At 36.7% G+C, this 19,481-nt stretch overlaps 1 protein-coding gene across 1 annotated transcript; it reads left to right on the top strand.

Moving 5' to 3' along the window:
* Nucleotides 1-971: 971 nt before the first annotated feature.
* Nucleotides 972-11,324, top strand: lsm12a (LSM12 homolog a). The gene is made up of 5 exons (XM_067372810.1): nt 972-1,137; nt 5,353-5,486; nt 5,598-5,707; nt 6,727-6,853; nt 9,833-11,324. Exons 1-5 carry the CDS (start codon nt 1,011-1,013, stop codon nt 9,926-9,928), a joined length of 594 nt encoding a protein of 197 aa, XP_067228911.1. The 5' UTR covers nt 972-1,010; the 3' UTR covers nt 9,929-11,324.
* The last annotated feature ends 8,157 nt before the right edge of the window (nt 11,325-19,481 follow it).

Raw genomic sequence — 19,481 nt, 5'->3', positions numbered from 1 at the left:
AAAATAATTAAATCACTGAAAATTATCAATAATGTATTACTCTTATTATTATTTGTATTTCTGATTATATTTATAATATATGTTATATAATATTATTTAAATATTTTTTATATTCATATTTCATATTTGAATGCATTTGATGAATATTTGTAATGTAATGCATATGAAAATGTTTTTGGTATTTTTCCTACTATAGACAAAGTATCACTGTGTATATATAATATATAATCTATAGGTATTTTTCCTACTATAGACAAAATATCACGGTGTATATATATATGACACTGAAGACTGGAGTAATGACTGATGAAAATTCAGCTTTGCATCACAGAAATAAATTATATTTTAAAGTATATTAAAATAGAAAACCATTATTTTAATAATATTTCACAATATTACTTTTATTCTGTATTTTTTAATTAAATAAATGCAGGCTTGATGAGCATAAGAGACTTTTCAAAAACATTAAAAATATTAATGTTTCCATATATATATAAAATAAATCTACAGTACTTGACATTATGGTTTCTTTCAAAAACTGATCAGAACTCATGAGAACTATTCTTTTCTACAGTAAAAATGGATTCTCTTCAGGTTTATACATCTAAAAGCATAAAATTACTTTGATTGTGGGTAGAAAACAGTGTAAACTAATATTTTAGACATTTCTAATATTTTTTCATTGTATAAAAGGGTCTTTATTCTTCAAAATAGCCTATGTAACTGCCTTAAATCATATTTAGGGGGTCTGGAGCATCATACAGATTGAAAAGCACTGAAGGTAACAACTGGCTCCCCTATAAACCAGTAAATGAGGAGTGGATTAATGAGAGCGTGTAGTGCACTGTAGTAAGATAATCATGATCTACTACTCCATAGTAAAGTGGGCGTGTCTTCAGCGTCGCGTCACTTCATTCATTCCAGGGGAACGCCCACTCGCGCTCCCACCCATGCTGACGCGGCTGCGCGTGTTTACGTGAGGCGACTGCTCCCGTTTCCTGGCGGAGAAGATGGCGGCTCCTGGACCAGGGGAGTATTTCAGCGTCGGGAGCCAAGTCTCCTGCCTCACCTGCCTGGGGCAGCGCTTGCAAGGAGAGGTCGTCGCTTTTGACTACCCGTCCAAGATGCTGACTTTGAGTATCCTTTTATTGTCTCAGCTTGTCATTGAATCGTCAGGATCCACAACTGCAAGAGGCCTGGTCTGCAAAGGTATATTCACCACGGTGAAGTCGGTCCACTCTGCGCTCGCTTCCGTGTTTCGCGCATGCTGAGTCAGGTGGTGCGCATTTGAATCTCCGATTGGGTATTAGATGTTACTCTCGTGCTCTTTAGCTCGTAGCGTGCATCCTCTCGATAACATTTGGACTCGCACAACATGAAATTCATCTCTAACTTGTTTTGAAGCAATATGCTGTTTTAACACGACGACGAATAATAATAATTATACTGCTCTTGTTTATAGAACACCTTGAAATATCAGATGTATTAAAATCACGCTTTCATATAGCAAATGCCGTATCGAATATTATAATTGTCTAGTTAGGCTCTATATATTGTATTTATTGGTAGATTTTGCTCATTTCTGTAGAGTTTATGGAACTTGAAACGCGCTGGGATGATGGTCTGATTGACATTCTTTTAGTTGTGTGGATTTTGATTCATCCCAGTGAGTCGAATCTTTTGAATCAGTTCGCTGGATCTTTCTGTAGGTTGTAGCCAAATCAATGTTTTATTTTATGAGTAATTCAAATAACTTTATCAATTTTGTAAATTTCTTTGCATCAAACTATGAAGAAAAGTGACAAAACAGCCCAAAAATATATGGTTAACCATTTTCATTATTGTCCTTATGTAATTTTAATGCATGTTCATTTGTCCTATTTGCACATTCTTAATAATTTTTCCACCACCATAAATATAAAATGCCATATGTATTATAAATAATACATATGACATTTATTTTGTTGGTAACCTCCAGATTTTAACGAAAGAAAAACGAGTCGGTGCATAGGTGAACTGTTTTTTGCAATTTTCGAACAATAAACATACAAGGGCAATGACATATTTTACATTAAATATTAATCAAATTAAATGTTATGATAAATAAAAAGAATAGAAGAGAAAGTAGTAAAAAAAAAAATTCAAAGAATAGATTTAAGGCTTTAAAATAATTAAAAAAAATTTTTTTTGTTTCTTGTTTCTTTTAATGTATACAAGTAGTGACCTAATTCTATTTTAAAATGAGTAAAATTAGTTTTTTTCCCTCCCCATTTAGGTGCATAGGTGAACTAGAACAATTTGTTCAAAAAGACAAATTCCACGCATTATTCGACTCAGTCGACCGGTTCACGAATCGGTCTGAATGATTCTTTAGCGAATTAGCATCATTATCCAGTGATCTCGAAAGACTGGAAAGGTCATAGAAAAGTCATATAAATCCAACTATGAAAACTTTGATGGTTCTCACTTAAACTAAAGGGTTTTAGCGCGTTTATTTGCAGTATCCTTTGAGCTGCAGTCCCTGAGCCATAATGGAAGTGAATGAGGGTGGGCAGGCTGTCGACTACAGCACTGCTGCTCTGCCATACAACGATCTGCGCATGCGTGCTTAGGGGGTGTCAGCTAGCCTGAACGCTAACATCCCAGTCTCTGTGCCTGACACATAATACGCTTGCAATAACTGTGCTGTGTGCATCTAAATGAAGCCTTTCACTACGTTTTTACACAAGCTATATCATTTTCCCCAAGCACTATGCTCTATTTTTATAAATGTAATTGTTTTATCAATGCCGAGTTCCGTGGTTTGCTTGCTAACCTCATGAAATGCTGCCATTCCTGTTGAGCATTCAAATAACACTGTTTGTTAAAATACTTTGTTTGAGAAGCCTTTAAAACACCTGCCCTAAAAGTCAGGGTTATAAAAGTCAATATCCCTAAATTATTACATTATTAACTAACTGCAATCTCTAAATTGTAATGTTGTCATGCATTCTCTGTAAAGCTGCTTTGAAACGATATGTATCGTGAAGAACGCTATACAATTAAATGTGAATTGAATATGACTGATTTCGTTGTCAGAGCTCTTCAGATGTTTAGCATCGCCAAAAGAAGCTCAGTTTGGTCCTTGGTCTGAAAATGTATAGTAAGACAAACTGCATTAAAGGTTATTTAAATGAAGCACAATCATTTGATTATTTAAAGTCACCGTGAAATAAAAATTGACAGCTTAAAGGGTTAGTTCACTCAAAAATGAAAATTCTGTCATTTATTACTCACCCTCATGTCGTTCCACACCCGTAAGAACTTCGTTAATCTTCGGCACGCAAATTAAGATATTTTTGTTGAAATCTGATGGCTCCATAGCCAGCGATGACATTTCCTCTCTCAAGATCCATTAATGTACTAAAAACATATTTAAATCAGTTAATGTGAGTACAGTGGTTCAATATTAATATTATAAAGCGACAAGAATATTTTTGGTGCGTCAAAAAAACAAAATAATGAATTTAGTGATGGCTGATTTCAAAACACTGCTTCAGGAAGTATCAGAGCACAAATGAATCAGTGTATCGAATCTGCTGTTCGGAGCGCCAAAATCACGTGATTTCAGCTGTCTGGCAGTTTGACACGCGATCTGAATCATGATTCGATACAATGATTCATTTGTGCTCCGAAGCTTCATGAATCAGTGTTTTGAAATCGGCCATCACTAAAAATACCACTGTTCTCACATGAACTGATTCAAATATGTTTTTAGTATATTAATGGATCTTGAGAGAGGAAATGTCATTGCTCCCTATGGAGGCCTCACTGAGCCATCGGATTTCAACTAAAATATCTTAATTTGTGTTCTGAAGATTAACGAAGGTCTTATGGGTGTGGAACGGCATGAAGGTGAGTAATAGATTTTAATTTTTGGGTAAACTAACCCTTTAAAGGATTAGTTCACTTTCAAATGAAAATTAGCCCAAGGCTTTACTCACCCTCAAGCCATACAGTACAGTCCAAAAGTTTGGAACCACTAAGATTTTTAATGTTTTTAAACAAAGTTTCGTCTGCTCACCAAGGCTACATTTATTTAATTAAAAATACAGTAAAAAACAGTAATATTGTGAAATATTATTACAATTTAAAATAAATGTGTACTATTTAAATATATTTGACAAAGTAATTTATTCCTGTGATACAAAGCTGAATTTTCAGCATCGTTACTCCAGTCTTCAGTGTCACATGATCATTCTAATATGCTGATTTGCTGCTCAAAAACATTTATGATTATTTTCAATGTTGAAAACAGTTGTGTACTTTTTTTTTTTAGGATTTCTTGATGAATATAAAGTTCAAAAGAACAGCATTTATCTGAAATACAAAGCTTCTGTAGCATTATACACTACCGTTCAAAAGTTTGGGGTCAGTAAGAATTTTTATTTTTATTTTTTTGAAAAGAAATTAAAGAAATAAATACTTTTATTCAGCAAGGATGCATTAAATCAATCAAAAGTGTCAGTAAAGACATTTATAATGTTACAAAAGATTAGATTTCAGATAAACACTTCTTTGGAACTTTCTATTCATCAAATAATTAACAAATATTTTGTACAATTGTACACATTAAATGTTTCTTGAGCAGCAAATAATCATATTAGAATGATTTCTGAAGGATCATGTGACACTGAAGACTGGAGTAATGATGCTGAAAATTCAGCTTTGCATCACAGGAATAAATTACTTTGTGAAATATATTTAAATAGTACACAGTTATTTTAAATTGTAGTAATATTTCACAATATTACTGTTTTTTTTTACTGTATTTTTAATTAAATAAATGTAGCCTTGGTGAGCAGACGAAACTTCTTTTAAAAACATTAAAAATCTTATTAGTGGTTCCAAACTTTTGGACTGTACTGTAGGTGTATATGACTTTCTTCTTTCTGATAAACACTCTGAGATATATTAATAAATATCCTAACGCATCTGAGCTTTATAATGGCGGTGAACGGGATAAATGAGTATGACTTTATAGGATCATTGAATGGTTTGCTGTTGCTGTGATGTCATTTGAGTGACAGGATGTCCTGTCCTCGCTCGCTCCTCGTTTGAATACGGCTCATATCTGATTGCGCTCTGTCATGCTAGTAATTAGCCTCCACCATGACACTCATCTCCTAAGTGAAAGACATGTCATTTTATCCTGATTGTTAACATGAGAGGCCAAACAGGAAACTAGAGTGGAGAAAGTAGCTGATGCACAGCATTGATCCCATGATAGTACCTATCTAGGGGGCTTCTCTCTCATACATTGCTTTAATAAATACACCTTTTCCAAACAACTACCTTGACCCGTGTTATCAGAATGTGCCCCGTCCAGTGGTAAACCCAACCTCAGCGATGTGGTGCTTGTTAACTTGGCCTATGTGTCCGAAGTGGACATCATCAGTGACCGTGCTGAAACTCCTCCCCCATTAGCATCTCTCAATTTTAGCAAGGTGAGCCCAAATTATGTCCTATTTTCTTTTGCCATCTAGTAATTTATGATTTAGAAAGGTGTAAATAACTTTATATTTCATGTCTTTTTATTTCCCCATTGCTGTTTTCAGCTTGTGAATAGAGCACGGGCAGAAAAGGAAGATAAGTTGTCGCAAGCTTATGCAATTAGTGCTGGTGTCTCTGTCGAGGGTCAACAGCTGTTCCAGACCATTCATAAAACGTAAGTGGGATTTGAATTCATATGTTCACTTTCAGTGTGCTAATCTTTGGGCTTTTCCTCAATAAGTAATTACTGTAATTCAGTTACTTTTCCTTTGAAAAAGTCTGGAATTACTCTTCATTTTTCAGTTATTAGTTACTTCTGGTGTAATTGCATTAAATACTATACAGACTATAGAACAATTCAATATAAAACATTAGTGTATTTATCATCATAAATGTAATGTCTAATATTAAAATGTCATTTTCACCCTTTAAGTACTTTAGTCAGTTTGAGAATAATTTATGCAATTTTATATTATTTATTTGAAAGAATTAAAAAGTTTCATGTCTGTCCTTGTATTGGGGTTGATATGGGACTTAGAAAGTAATTAGTAATAAGAAATGCAATATTTTTTAGAGAGAGTAATTAGTAGCTAGTAATTAATTACTTTTTTAGAGTAACTTACCCAACACTGGTCACAGCCTATAATAATTGAAACTGATATCTGGATCTACAGTGGGTACGGAAAGTATTCAGACCCCCTTAAATTTTTCACTCTTTGTTATATTGCAGCCATTTGCTAAAATAATTTAAGTTAATTTTTTTCCTCATTAATGTACACACAGCACCCCATATTGACAGAAAAACACAGAATTGTTGACATTTTTGCAGATTTATTAAAAAAGAAAAAACTGAAATATCACATGGTCCTAAGTATTCAGACCCTTTGCTGTGACACTCATATATTTAACTCAGGTGCTGTCCATTTCTTCTGATCATCCTTGAGATCCTGTGTTTGATTATACTGATTGGACTTGATTAGGAAAGCCACACACCTGTCTATATAAGACCTTGCCGCTCACAGTGCATGTCAGAGCAAATGAGAATCATGAGGTCAAAGGAACTTTCCGTACCCACTGTATATGTACCTCTTTAGAGCTCTGTTTATTATGGTGAACGATCCTCAGTATCGTAGATAAATAAGCAACTGTGCCTTGAACAGAATTAATCGTTCTCTTTCTTGTCTTCATCCTCAGCATCAAAGACTGCAAATGGCAGGAGAAGAACATCATAGTGATGGATGATGTGGTCATCAGTCCGCCATACCAAGTGGACAACTGTAAAGGGAAAGAGGGCAGCGCTTTAAGCCACGTGCGGAAAATAGTAAGTCGTCTCAACTCTAATGCATTGTACACTAGTGTTCAAAAGTTTAGGGTCAGTACTTTTTATCTTTTCATTTATTTATTTTAATAAATTAAGTTTATTTAGCAAGGACACATTAAAAAATGATTTCTTGTCAAAGAATCCTGAAAAAGATGTATTATGGATCCATATAGAGCGAGAGAGAAAGAGAGAAAGAAACTGGGCCTTTGTTAAAATGCCCACAGAGCATGACTGATAGGAAAAGCCCCAGCCCACACATGGATGGGATTGGTTATATGTTTGTGACCGTAAGGAACAGGTGCAGTTTCATGCTGCATTTTTGAGACTCTTTGGTATACTGCAGTTTTAAGGAGTAAATACACAGCAATGGTGTTGACTGATAAGTTTGCATATGGTTTGTTTTAAAAACTTAAATTAAAAACACCTCATAGACATATAAACCACATTAAAAACTTGATTTTCACCACAGGGAGACTTTAAAAATCTTTAACTTTTATAGTATACATGTTTCTTAAACTTGTTTCAGCCCTGTTTATGAGAATGAATAATTGTTGTGGTTGCTTTTTTAAGACCCTTGCAGAAAAAAGCTTTTAAAGAGTGTCTTTAGTGAGTTTTAGTCTGTCAGTTGTATTTGAGTTTACATTACATTTCTGTCATTAAATACTCACGTTCATGTCGTCCCAAACACGTAAGACCTTTGTTTGTCTTCGGAAAACAAATTAAAATATTTTTTTGATGAAATCTGAGGATATCTGATCTACACATAGGCATTAACGACATTGCACCTTTTGAGGTCCAGAAAGGTACTAAAGACATCGAACGAAAAAAATAGTCAACGTGACTACAGTGGTTCAACCTTAATATTATGAAGCGACAAGAATACTTTTTGTGTGCAAAAACAAAACAAAAATAACTTTTATGTCAGAACGGCGGCTCAGTATTGGTCACGTGAGCAGCAAAACGCATGCATGTGATACTGACGCAGGAGCCGGCCAATACTGAGCCCAAGTTCGGACAACTTTGTTGAATAAAGTCAATTTTTTTTTTTTTTTTTTTTTTTTTGCACAAAACGTATTCTCGTCGCCAGTGGCGTAGCCAGAATTTTTTCATAGGGGTGGCCAGGCAGGGGCCAGCAATGAGTCTGGGCTGGCACAGAAATCTTCATTATTTCAACATAAAAATGAGTCTGACTATGTACTAGACTGTGCCTATAACACAACTGAATACAGTTCATTTGTAGCCTACTAAATTGTAAATGAGATAGTGAATTTGACTTTTTTTCTTCTTTTTTTTTTTTTTTTTTAAATCATTCCTCACTTGCAGGCATGTTAATAAAGGGGCTCACACTATTGCTAAATTTTAACTTCAGTCAGTTCTGGTTCTCAAAAACCGTTAATAGCTTGTTCTCTATTGTTGCATCTCCATGGATGAGACATGCAGATAACTATTATTCAACCTTCATTGAATTGTATGTATAATCAATGAACTTGAATCAATGAACTCTGTTTCAAAAACTAACCAAAAAAGTAAACCCTAAATGTTTACTTTCTATATTGTAAAAATAAATAATTGCAACAGTTCTATCATATCTAAATTAAACTTGGTACAAAGAAAAAAAGTGTTCTCTTTTGAATTCCCATTTGCTGATGCTGAAGTGGAAGTCAACAGCACATAAATGCCAGAATGTCAAATTAATTATTTTATGCATTTAAATGTGATACACTTTTGTTTGTACTTTATAAATTAACACAAAATTAGCATCTTCTAGTACAAATAGTGTACAAATACACAGTTCTCACATTTATCTATGCATATCAGTTTGTGCCTTATATTGTGATCTCACATAGCAGAATATTTTAGTCCAGAGACATGTGACCCATATATACCTATATATATATCTCAAATGGGCCTACACGCATGCATGCACAGTTTTAACACAGTTTTAATAGCCTTTTTGGTTATTTCATTACTTAATAGATGACAGAACAACGACGTTGCATGCTCGTAGTTTCTTTTGCGCTTTATTTATAGCTAAGTTTGAGTGCGCGACTGAAAAGTCTCCCGTTTTTTTGTGGTCTTAAAAAGACGGTTCTGCATTTAAATAAACGCAATTCTTGTCAACAAAAAAGGTAGACAGAAACAGCAGTTGTGAGCGGGGTGGCCAAAGGGGTGGCCAAGCTTAGGCCAAGGGTGGCCGCCACCCCCTGGCTCTGCCCCTGCTCGTCGCTTCATAATATTAAGGTTGAACCACTATAGTCACATTCACTATTTTTTTGGATGTCTTTAATACCTTTCTGGACCGCAAAAGGTGCAATGTCGTTGCTGCCTATGTGTGGTTCAGAAACCCTCAGATTTCATAAAAATATCTTAAATTGTGTTACGAAGACAAACAAAGGTCTTATGGGTGTAGAACGACATGAGGGTGAGTGAGTAATGACAGAAATTTCATTTTTGGGTGAACTAACCCTTTAAAATTATATTATATTAGCAGGTATTGCTTATATATTAGCAGGTATTGCTTTTCCCAAAACTTTGTCCAGTAAGTAAGGTTTTATAATATACTTTTATTTATCTTTTAATGCAAATAAAATGGTTATTCTATTTGCTTGGACAAGCAGCAAATTATTGGTCCATGGATATAATAATTTAAAAGAAAATCCTATTAAATGCATTTAAGAGGACTTTAATAGGTTTTTGCTCATTCTCTTTTAGAAATAAGTCGGCACAGGACAGAAAATACATTGAACAGGTTGATTTAATGAGTCTTTAAGGTTGGAAATGTCAGCTTTTAGATTTCATAGAATCATTTGCCTCAGGAATTTATAATACAGACATACAAGGTACAAGATTTAACTCCAATTAATGAAATCGCAGATGGCCAAAACATTTACTATTAATATCTCATTGATATAATAACATAATAATTATATTTATGTGAGGTGTTTTACTGTTCTAACCTTTTGTTCTCTCTGTCCACAGGTCGAGAAACATTTTCGGGATGTGGAGAGCCAAAAATCAGTGCCGCATTCACAGCAAGCTCAACAAACACAGAAAGACTCTGCTTTATCATCATGAGCCCAGGCTCAGAGAGAGGAAACAATATGCTGACAAAGGAAGTGTTGTTTGTTTTAAATTAATATTTTCTGATGTTTTTTTTTTTTGTTTTTTTTGTTTTTTTTAAACCAATCGCCAGACAAAGGTTGAGATAGCTGATACTCGGCGTTTTGAGCAGGGATGACGGTCCTAAACATCTGAAGAGAAAAAATGCTTCCACAGACAAAAGAGAGGGCAAAAATAGAGTGCTGTCTTTGAATATCATTTCATATAGAAAACATCCTTTCCAAAATCACTTACCCACCAAACCTACCCTGCTGAACCTACCCTTGTTTTTTTCCTCTCATCATCAAATAACCCACATGTTTGTTTCATCTTATGTGATTAGCCATCAAAACAAAAAAAAAATTCTGTTCAAATCCATGATCTTCCTTTCTACCACTAAAAAAAATGTGGCACAAAGTGTGTGAGGGTGGAACAAAAACTGTTTTCTATAAGTTATAAAGCCCCTCAGACTGGATAACTATTGTTTGATTTCTTTAGGGTTTATTTTTGTAGGTTTAGGTTGATTGAGGGCTGAAGGTGCAGTATGGGAAATTGAATTGCACTTATCTACCCAACATCTCATTTTCTGAAGCATTTTTTTTTATATATAAAACTCCTTTTTTTTTTTTTTACTTTTATGTCACTTTTTAAGTGATAGACGAAGGAGTAACACTCTTGAGTGCTGTAAGCATCCTTTCAGTTTACTTGTAGATCGTGGTCATGTCGTCTCTTCAGCTCCAGGTGCAGTTGACCAAGAGGGAAATGGAGAGCCAAGACTACTTGGCAGTATATTATGTTGTCATTTTCTTCCGTATTGGTCCTGTACTTGCCATTTTGAATACCTCTTCCATAGTGGGACCATTTTCTATGATGCAATGTTTGTTTGTATTATTATTATTAATATTATTATTTTCAAACACATCCAAACTGGAAGGGTACATGCAGTGACCAATGAGAGACTCGCACCTCTCTTTGACTTCTTGCATTCCTTCGTTACTCCAGCGACGGTCATATTTCTTTAGATATGTGTCAGTGTAAGACGGCTCATATCTTGCTCATCTCTCGCGACAGGACTGATTTCTTTTCCGAACAGGAATATTTGTAACCCCCTTTTTGGGAAAAGGAAATGTTAAAGCGATATCTTGCCATGTTAAGAGACTGGGACAGGGGGTATGTGTGGCACTGTCTCAAGGCCGAAATCCTCCCCGTCCCAGCCTCGTGAACCTCGTAGCCTGATGGAGGCTCAAGCAGTGGCGCCAAGCTGTGACAGGCATCCGCGTTGCATACCAGTTTATATCGCTGTGTGTTAACGAGGTTGCTGTTCGCCTATAGGTTTCTTTCGCAGTATTTTATTTTTTATTTTTAAATAGTAATGAAGAAATAAAAAAGAGAAAAATCTCACTGTTTTGTTTGTATCCCTCTTTTATGTCATACAAGTGTTCTTTTATTCTTGAATATTTGGTAACTTTTTACTGCAGATGAGGGAAGTACTATTTTTATATAATTATATACAAACTTCTATATAACTTATATACTGTTAGCTATAATAATGGAATGAGTCAACTCTGCCATTGTCTCTTCAGTCGTAACCCCATATTCTTCTTGATCACATAATGGGGACAGAATAAGTCGGTGACTCGTTTTCCTAGGGAATCACTTGCCATTGTATAATGAGTTTGAATGGATATTTACAGCCAAGACATGCAGTTGACAGGAATGAGCCATTGATGTTGAAAGGTTTTTCCATTATTCATGTACAAATGTATGCATTATTTAATCACACATGATCTCGTATTTCTGCCCCTGACCCCCATCGCACCTCATGTTGGGCTACTTTAGTTTGCAGTGAAGGTTAGTATGTAGGCATAACTCCACCCGGATGTAACATGCATGAGGGTTTTGTACTGGAAACAATAAGAGACAGAATATTAATCAAAATGAATGGTGACTGAGGGATGCATAACTTTTCATTTACCACGGAGAAAAAAAAGAAAAGAAACTTGAATAGACTATGGGTATTTAATAACGTAGATAAGAACAATATTTTGGGTTGTACTGTCTCTTTAAGTAGGCATAAACGGCGGCTCCATCACGCCTCACAATGACACAAAAAAATGAAGCTTTTGCGTAATCCCCTGGCGTCTTTAAAAATCAATTTGAGACTAAGTTCTGGGGGTATACAGCAGTAATTCGGTGTTATATAATAAATGTCTTAGATGAGCCTATTGTGACGGTTGACATCGGGAATTTGGCAGATTATTGTGCGTAATGAAATCGTATTGGACACCATAAGAATTACAGTTTATTTAAAGCAACGTAGGTTATACAAGGATAGCCGTGGTTTAAAAAGTATTGGATTATGATGACCAAATGCGACAGCTGCCCTTCTGAGTCCACAAATCGTCCCTTTAAGTCAAATCTTTCCTGTAAATCGTTTGAAATGGATTAAATGTTACAAATATCGCTCTGTTTATGTTTAAATGTTTATAGGCTACGACTAGATGTATCTAGGCCTAACTACATTCTTTTATTAATTTAGCAGACGCTTAAATCCAAGTTAAATCAATGTAATATGTAGGGATATTTTAATTCATACGATTTTAATGAATTAAACAACAATTTATTTAAATTTCAAGCACACTGGTGTTAATAAATTTTAATGCAAGTTATTTTCTAAATTGGTCAACTTTTTAGCTAAATCATGGCTGCAACTGACTGAGTTGAAACAAAAATAATCATCGCAAATGCAATTGCAATAAACAACCATTTGTACGTATACATACTTCATCTATATTGGATCGTTTTAGAGCATATTATGTTCATATGATTAGGTCAGAACGTGAAAGAATCGCTGATTCTTTGAAAGTGAAAGAATCCGTTCGAAAGAACCGATTCGCGGAAACGAGTCTGTCCTCCCATCACTAGTGCGCTGCTTGTCTTGGTGTGGAGCTGGAGACTGCAGTAAAGTTAGTTTAACGTTTGACATTCGTCAGACATTCGGTTTCATACCCAATTAAACTCTAAGCACATTTCACGTTTTCAGCCCAAACCAACTCAGATATGCATAAACAAATGTCCTTTGCATTGCACAAGGCTTAATTTCACCAAATAAAATATATAATAATTAGCCCTATAAATCAATTAAACAATTTAACTATATGACATTATGATATAAAACTAATGGTCAAATGTTCAGAAAAATATCCCCTTTATTGCACAAGGCTCTGTTTTTGGAATTAGCATTTCACTTATTTTATAATAATTTTTATTTTTATTTTAATGTATACAATACTGTAAATCCATTAAACCACAACACCATTTGACATGAAAGTATCAAACCAACTGTAAATTACTCAGAATATTATTCTCTATGATGCACAAGGCTTATTTTCCAGAGTAATAATCTGGTATTTTTTATACGTCTTATTTTCCAGATTATAAATCTGGTATTTCTCATATACAGTACTAAACCCATTTATATCCATTAAACTACAACACCGTTTGACCTAAAACTGTCAAACCTACTGCAAATTACTCAGAATATTATTCTCTATGATGCACAAGGCTTATTTTCCAGATTAATAATCGGATATTTTTTTATATGTCTTATTTTCCAGATTATTAATCTGGTGTTTTTTTATATGCATTACTAAACACATTTAAATCCAATAAACTACAACAACGTATGGCCTAAAAGTGTCAAACCAACTGCAAATTACTCAGAATATTATTCTTTATGATGCACAAGGCTTGTTTTCCAGATTTTTAATCTAGTGTTTTTCTTTTTTTTTTTTTACAGTACTAAACCCATATTAATCCATTAAATTACAACACCGTTTGGCCTAAAAATGTCAAACCAACTGTAAATTACTCAGAATATTATTCTCTATGATGCACAAGGCTTCTTTTTTTCAAGATTAATAATATTATGGCTGTTATTTTTTTGACGGCCCGCTTTTCCGGTTTGATAATGAGGGGCTCTTTTAGGCTTAAAAGAACCCTAGATTCTATCCTTTCATGTGGAAAATGAGGAATCTTCGGTCTTCGAGCCGCAGGAAAGTAAGCTGGGTATATATTTTATATTTTAAAATATGTCAACCTTGGTTTTCCTGTATAGTTTTTTTTCTGAACATGTAGACAGCCAGGAGGCTGGTCCATCTCTAGCTGAGGCTCAGAGACAGGACCAGAGGTCCAGTATGGCCGCTCGGGCGCCTCTTCGGTCTTGGAGCAAGTCACAAAGATGGCGGGACCCGAGGTGGAAGAAGCAGGTTATAAGGGAGGTGATCGATCGCAGACGCCAGCACCGTCGGTAATCGATTCCCTCTCTTTGCAAGGGTGACTTCACAACTGCCCTCGCCCCTTCTTCCTCCGCCTCCTGGGTTTTGGACTCGTTTAACATACTCAGGCACTTCTTAAACAGTCAGGCTGAAGGCTGGGCCCTTGATGAATATTTTTCTAAAGGCCTGCAAAGGGCTTGATAGTGAAAGAGGCTGTTTTACTCTTCAAAGAACCCTAGATTCCATCCTTCCTTGTGAAAGAAAAGGAAAAGAGGAATCTTGGGTCTTCGAGCTGCAGGAAGGTAAGCTGGGTTTATGTTTATGTGTATATATTGACCTTGTGTTCCTGCTTGGTTTTTCCTAAGTATGTAGTCGGAAAACGTTAGGGTTTTTTGGGAAAAGTTTGTTAGGTTGGCTAGAACGATATTTGTGCAGGCCACAAAATGGCCGCCTCTTAGCCACCATTGTACAGAGTAGGTTCTCCTCTGGTGTTAGCTAGAATAAGTTTGAGTTAGCACTCGTCACATCAGTTAATATTTATGACTAGTGTTGGCCTTAATCAGCCACCTCACATTGTTTGCATGTTGAGTTTTGATTTATTTCCTCTTATTTAGCTCTAATGGATTTAGCCTCCTTCTAGTTTAGCAGCTTGTGTTCACAAGTGTTGTTGGTCATGAGTTTTGCTCACTTAGTTTAGCACTGCCAGAGGTCTATGTTGGATCTCAGATGTTAAAATCCAAAGTTCCTCAGAATTGTAGAGACTTGGTGGTGTGTCTGATTAAAACACTGGAAAAGTTCTAGTCCTTACAGTCTTTATTTAATTCAGGATGCTTGAGTCTTGGATTCTTTGGCTGACCCAAGCACAAAGATACAGGGAGCAAATAAACATGACAGATGTTTGTAGGACAGGATTAACAGGATGGATGGGATGATCAGGATGGTCTTTTAATCACTACAAACCATACAAAAAGATAATCAGACTCAAACAATTCATAAATAAACATTAACAATAATATATATATATATATACAATCCAAAATGATTATTAAACCCAATCCAAATAATTCAAATAAACAAATTCAAACCATACAATTGACAAAAACAAACTTACGTAACGCATCCTAGACAACTCAAAGGACATGGTTGGGTGCCCATTCAAACACCCACTCCTCACCAATGCAAAAGAACAAAGGAAGGAAATTAGGTCTATTTATAGACCTTAACCAAAGAATTATGGGTAATGTAGTACACCAAATATGGTTATGCAAGTTACTGGGATTTTTGGGAAATGTAGTACATCATAAAAAAAAAAAAAAGGAAAAAAAATAGGCCAATTTACAACAGTCTATGCTCGTGTCAGTTTGAGGTAGTAGGCCATTTGTAGGCCTCCCTTAGACCATGATAGCATTTCATTCAGCCCCTGTAACTGTGTAAATTCCTGTACATTTCCTGTTGGAATGTGCAGACTTAGCTCAGGTTGTGTTGAGATAGTTTCCCACAATTGTTTTTTGGGTTTAGAGCACTTTGAGCTTTATCCCCTTTATAACCACTAACTGGCGCCATGTGTTGTTGAATTTGTAGGCCCCATTAAGGCCTCCTTTCAGATTACATGTTGGCACAGTTCTGTGTTGGTTTTGTATGGCCCATCACCGCCACTGGCTAGGCCCGTCTCTGCTAAGAGTAGGTCCTAGGTAAGGCCTCTCTCAGAGTATTGTGGTGGAGTGTGTACTCCTCTTGTTTTAAGAGTTTAGGAGTTTTTACTGAGTGCATGAAATGCACTCAGTAAAAACTGGTAACTGGTATGTTCATGATTGCCACTAGCAGATGCCACGTGTTTACGAGTTGTAGGCCTTCTGGGCCTCCTATGTTGCATGTTGGTATAGTGAACAGCACATTCCAGGGCCCAGTTTATGGCTGGGCCCCACTCTGTCCGTAACAGCAGACAAAGGTTTGCTACATTTTGATTGGATCTTGGTGGACTAACACAAACAAACTGTCCAACTCCATCAGATAAAGATGTAAGGACAACATCAAGACCTCTCTTAGAAGGCAAGAAGAATACCTCTTGTACCTAGCCTAGGAAGGACAGGACTTCTCTTTGGTCCACAGGCAGTTTCTGCCCTTCACCCATCTAGAGACTACCTCCTAAGGTTGGCCACAGACCCCCATAAAAATTCCACGAGACCTTAGCAGCAATAGGTGAAACAAAGAGAAATCACAAAGATCCATCCAAATCCATTCAAAATGATGTTTGAAAACCTTAGAACTGATGCAAACTACAAATCAATTTCATACTTATTCAAATAAATAAGTATTCTAAGTGACAGCTATTTGTAGTGCAACATCTGGCACAAATTCAGCTGTTAATCTACAATTGAATGCCAAGTTCAATCTTTTTTCATCATGTTTAGTCTCTATTTGTTTAGAATATTGCCAAATGTATTCTGGTGGTGGTTTTGAAAGTGAGAAATGCATTGGTAAACTTTAAAGACACTGTAAAGACTTCCAACTTTGTGCTTTATGCAAATGATTTCCACAGGGGAGAGAGGTGTGGGGATAGACATACAGGGATAGACATTAACAGATATACCAAGTCCCGGCTTGCGAAGCTGAGACGCTAACAGATACAACACCGTTCTGAGCCTCTGGTTCATCCAGAGATACAACAACATATCCCATGATCTGAGTCTACAGCTTGTGAGGCAGCAACAGAGACGACCACGTTCTGAGCCTCTAGCCTGTGAGGAAAGAGACATTAACAAACACTACGTTCAGAATTTCTGTCCAGCGAGACAGTAACAACATCTGCAACAAGGTTAAGCTCAGGAGAGCACACCTTTAATCCAAGGTACCTTTGTCTGCGTGTTCCAGATTGTTAAGGACCTTCTGCACCTACACCAGGTGCTGACGCCACGTGTCTGTCTGAAGTTGTAGGCCCATTTTTGGGCCTCCTTTAGATCATGATGGCGTATGTTGTACTCCTCTTGCTTTAAAGAGTAAAAGTTGCTTTTACTGAGTACACTGCTTGCTGGATTGTGTTAGGTGAACTGTTATGTGGGCACTTTACAGTCTTATCTGTCTTGTAGTTATTTCTTGCTCCCAGCAAGATTGGTGTTCAAGGTGAGTGGCCTTGACAGGCCGCCCTTGGATTTTCCCACTCCCCCTTCTGGGGTTGTGACTTAAGCAGAATGACTATTGTCATGTTGTAGGCCCCTCTCTGGCCTCCGTGATTATGTGCCAACTGTATGGTCTATCTGTTAGGTTGAGCTTTATACTCCCCTGCTAGGGTTGTCTTGTATAGTCCTTAGTTCCCTAAGCTAATAATTGGTTGCAGGCTTCCATGAGGCCTCCCGTTAAGGATCAGCCCCCAGACTGGTTTGTGCACCCCTTTATCAGGGTTTCTTAGCACACAGCCTGCTCAGTGCAAATAATCAGGCGCTGAGTAGATCCTAGGATTGAGCAGAGTATACTCCCCTCAATAAGAGGGTCCATAGCACTCAGCTGAGTTCTGCTCTCCAGGATGCCTGTCTCTACGTGTAGGTTTGAGTTACTTACTGCTTTTTTCAGTCGCTCTCACTTGCTGTCTTCTCTGAAGAATGCATTGTTGAGACTCTGTATTCAGACAGGGTTGGCCAAGACTAAGTTTGTCCTCTGTCAGACCAGGTCGGGACCATCTTTCTTTGGAAGATTTGGTCCCATAAGCCTTGGAGCAGCTATGGTAGGCTCTCTGCGGAAGGCCTCTTTGAGGTTCAGCTTGGGCTATTGGCCATAGGGATGCTGTCACTGACAGCCTTTGTGTGACCTGAGGGTGAGTTGCTACCTGGCATTTCTTTTGAAACTGCTTGACGTTTGTCTAGCCATCTTTGGCATGCACTCTCCTCAAGCATGGCGGCGTGGGAATATCGTTCCCCAAATGCGGTAAACGCAGAGTTCCCTTTCGAAAGGGAATGTCTCCGGTTACGTATGTAACCATGGTTCCCTGAGAACAGGGAACTAGACTCTGCATTGCTTAGCCATGCTTCGGGGCTGCTTGCTGAACAGATCTTATCGTCTTATCAAGACAATAAGATACTGACTGATTCTCTAGGCGCTCCTTATATAGATCCGGGTCACGCTATGATGATGTCATAGGCTGTCGCCGGCCAATAGGATTGGAGAGATTTGATACTTGGCTTTCGGACATCGGTTCACGTGTGACGTTCCCCAAATGCGGTAAACACAGAGTTGCAAGCCTTGTGCATCATAGAGAATAATATTCTGAGTAATTTACAGTTGGTTTGACCGTTTTAGGCCAAACGGTGTTGTAGTTTAATGGATTTAAATGGGTTTAGTACTGTATATAAAAAACACCAGATTAATAATCTGAAAAACAAGCCTTGTGCATCATAAAGAATAATATTCTGAGTAATTTACAGTTAGTTTGAGACTTTTAGGCCATACATTGATGTAGTTTAATTGATTTAAATGTGTTTAGTAATGCATATAAAAAAAAAAAACACCAGATTAATAATCTGAAAAACAAGCCTTGTGCATCATAAAGAATAATATTCTGAGTAATTTACAGTTAGTTTGACACTTTTAGGCCATACGTTGTTGTAGTTTTGTAACGAAGCGGGACTGAGGCAGAGATCCATATGCAAGCTTTTATTTACAGTGAGCATAGTCGTACAGGCTGGGTCGATCAGGGGCAAACAGGAACAGTAAGGAACAGGCAGAAACGTAGTCAGGGTACAGGCAGTAGATCGAGGCAGGCGGATATCATTCACAGAAAAGTAAACAAGGCAAGGGTCAGGACAGGCAGCAACGGGTCAAAAAAACAGGAACAGGCAAGATCAATCACAGGCAGACAGGATACAAGGAAACGCTCAAAACTGTCACAAGGAATCAAGACTTCGCAAACTGGTGGTGTGAGTCCTTTATAGTCCTGTTAATGTACTGCAGCTGGGTGTGGTGATTAGTGATAGTGATTGATGGAGTGAGTGAGTGCAGGTGATTGGCAGAGAGGATTATGGGTAATGTAGTCCGGGAACTGACAGGAACAGACGGTGATCATAACAAGTTTAATGGATTTAAATGTGTTTAGTAATGCATATAAAAAACACCAGATTAATAATCTGGAAAACAAGCCCTGTGCATCATAGACAATAATATTCTGAGTAATTTACAGTTAGTTTGACACTTTTAGGCCAAACAGTGTTGCAGTTTAATGAATTTAAATGGGTTTAGTACTGTATATGAGAAATACCAGATTA

The sequence above is a fragment of the Chanodichthys erythropterus genome, chromosome 3, assembly GCF_024489055.1.
Source record: "Chanodichthys erythropterus isolate Z2021 chromosome 3, ASM2448905v1, whole genome shotgun sequence".
Taxonomy (NCBI): Eukaryota; Metazoa; Chordata; class Actinopteri; order Cypriniformes; family Xenocyprididae; genus Chanodichthys; species Chanodichthys erythropterus.
This window is presented reverse-complemented; position numbering and strand designations above follow the sequence as displayed.